The following is a 2,766-nucleotide window of genomic DNA, read 5'->3' as shown; positions in this document are numbered from 1 at the left end:
AGGGATTCAACTTTATCATCATCATCATCATCATCATCATCATCATCATCATCATCATCATCATCATCATCATCATCATCATCATTCTCTGTGACTCTTCTCTTCTACAGGTTCCTGCGGCCTTCTCCTTGATCGCAGTATTGTTATGTTTTAGTACGAGTTTCACGGCACTTGCAACATAATAAAGTCATACGAGCTGGAGATAGAGGTGTTACAAACAAGTTATCAACACAGAAAATGAAGAGAAGATATCAGGACAACAGATGCTTAATTGGAAAGAAAAAAAAAACAAGAACAAAAACCCACACAAGAGCTCCCGCCACTGAAAGCAATAGATCATGGACTTGTAATGTAATTGTCGTTGTTTTACGTCCCAATTAACACTACTTAGATCATTTATTAAGAAACGAGCTACTTTTACCGTGCCTGCCAGGGTCATACACGGGCTGAGCTGAGGTCTACATAACGTTCCAGCAAACAGACTTGGAAACTTAATGATTTTTTAAAACCGAAAAATTTCCTTATTTCCTTCCGTGTTTCTTTGATTAATTGATTGATTGATTGATTGACTGATTGATTGATTTTTGATTGATTGACTGATTAACTGATTTTTTAAAATTGTTTGATTGATGGATGGATCGGTGGATTGGTGGATTGATGGATTGGATTGGTGGACTGATTGATTGATTGATTGATTGATTAAAGAATTGCCCAATACGATCATAATTATACAATTGATTGGTTGATTGATTGTATGTTGGTTGATTGGTTGGTTGGTTGGTTTGTTGGTTGGTTGGTTGGTTGGTTGGTTGGCTGGTAGGTTGGTTAGTTGCTTGGTTGATTGATCGATCGATTATAGTTATCAGGAATCGTGTTGACGTCTTTTTTCGTTCAATGAAAAAATCTAATAGCTACATCAAGACTCCACGTTTGAAAACAAAACAAAACAACCCCTCCCCCCTTTCAAACAACAACAAAATAAAGAGCCCACCAAACTAAATAAAAATAGAAAATAAACATGGTCATCATGAGCTCAAAGTAATCTTTTGGTCCATCGGTAATTCAAAACTCCCTCCAGTTTTTTTTCCCCGTGGTGCGTTCAGTTATGGCGTCTGTTTAAGTTAGCAAATTAGTTTGTCTGTGTCAATGTTTGACTTAACACAGTCAAAAACGTCATTCGCTCAATCACAGGCGGTCTTTTTGGCTTTCTTTTCCCTTGCTTACTCGTGTGACTTCCCTTCTACTCTTATTTCCACCTTCTGTCAATCCGTATGTTTGTCTGTCTACCTGATGGATAAACGATGCCCCAATCTCTGTTCGTTAAAGGACAATGTGGGAAAGAAACCATTTCGTCCATCTCCGATACGACTGTGCCAAAAGATTCGAACCACTGCCATCTGCATCAGTGCATGTATTGGTTATTATATTATTTGTCTGTTTGTTTGTTGTTGTTTTTTTGTTGTTAGTGTGTTTTTTCCCTTCACTATTCATGGAAGACATGAGACCAATTCTTACGTGCAGAAGTATTTTCATATTTCAACTAAGATGCTGTTCCCCACTCATCCAGTGTTGGCTTGTATAATATAGGTATACATGAAATAAAGGTATTTTTAAGTCCCTTTTGACTCAGTTTATATAATTAAGGAGGCGGGTTCCAGACCTTGCTTGTCAGAGCCAACCCGGGCTGAAAAGGACACAATATCGCAGCAGAAAGACAGATACTTGATAACAAATTTCTTCCCTGTCAAAACGCCAAGAAAACAACCCGCCAACCTCCCGCCATCCAGCCACCAACACCCCAAAGCACCGAAAAAACCCACCCACCAAGCACCCCAAAACACCCCAAAACCACCAACCTACCACATAAAAACTATCCGCCAAACATCCACCTAACACCAGCCAACCACCCAAAATCTGCCCACCAACCACCCAAAAGCCACCCGCCAAACCTCACAAAAACCATCTACTGAACACCATGTCTTCTACAACCTGCCCAGTTCGCCATGTATATGACCTAATTGTGTTGCAAGTGCCGTAAAACTCATTTAAACTTTTTTTTAAAGCCAAAAAACCCCAAGAAAACCCCTCACCAATCGCCACTCACCAAAGAAAAATAAGCAAACAAACCCCCCCACACCCCTCAACCACCCCCTCCCAACAAAACAAACAAAAACACGAAAATTTTAAGTCCAACGTCATCCCCGAATTTCATCCGCTCTAAATACCTGACTGTGGAGATTAGGTTTGGAACAGAGTAAATCTCTTCCTTTGTCACATGAACAGTAATCAGCCAATCGTAGGCTCAGACAGATGACTAAACTTGGTAATCCGCCAATAGCTGGACCGAGGACAAAGACAAGCTTGCAATCAACCAATCAGCGATCAATAAATGGGGGAGTGCTTTTGCGGTGGGGGTGGGGAGATGCTGTCTCAGTCGAGACGTAGTCGTTGTCAGAGTAATTGGGCGAATTTGGAGGATGCTGTTGATGTTTCCGTCTGTTGCTTTTTGTTGTTCTTATTGTTCTTGTTATCGTTGTTGTTGATTCTTCTTCTTGTTCTTGTACTTGTTCTTGTTCTTGTTCTTGTTCTTGTTCTTGTTCTTGTTCTTGTTCTTGTACTTGTTCTTGTACTTGTTCTTGTTCTTGTTCTTCTTCTTGTTCTTGTACTTGTACTTGTTCTTGTTCTTGTTCTTGTTCTTGTACTTGTTCTTGTTCTTGTACTTGTTCTTGTTCTTGTTCTTGTTCTTGTTCTTGTTCTTGTTCTTGT

General features: G+C 39.8%; 1 protein-coding gene across 1 annotated transcript in view; it reads right to left on the bottom strand.

Annotated features, from left to right (window-relative positions):
* LOC106011893 (monocarboxylate transporter 13) overlaps window positions 1–2,766 on the bottom strand; it is a 10,211-nt gene that overhangs the window by 1,098 nt on the left and 6,347 nt on the right. Inside the window, exon 5 of the mRNA XM_013083052.2 lies at window positions 2,226–2,229. Within this exon, the coding sequence (XP_012938506.2) occupies window positions 2,226–2,229 (4 nt within the window). The remainder of the gene's footprint in view (window positions 1–2,225; window positions 2,230–2,766) is intronic.

Source organism: Aplysia californica, unplaced genomic scaffold (genome assembly GCF_000002075.1).
Source record: "Aplysia californica isolate F4 #8 unplaced genomic scaffold, AplCal3.0 scaffold00208, whole genome shotgun sequence".
Taxonomy (NCBI): Eukaryota; Metazoa; Mollusca; class Gastropoda; order Aplysiida; family Aplysiidae; genus Aplysia; species Aplysia californica.
Note: the sequence above shows the minus strand (reverse complement) of the source record. Positions and strands in the feature narration are given on the sequence as shown.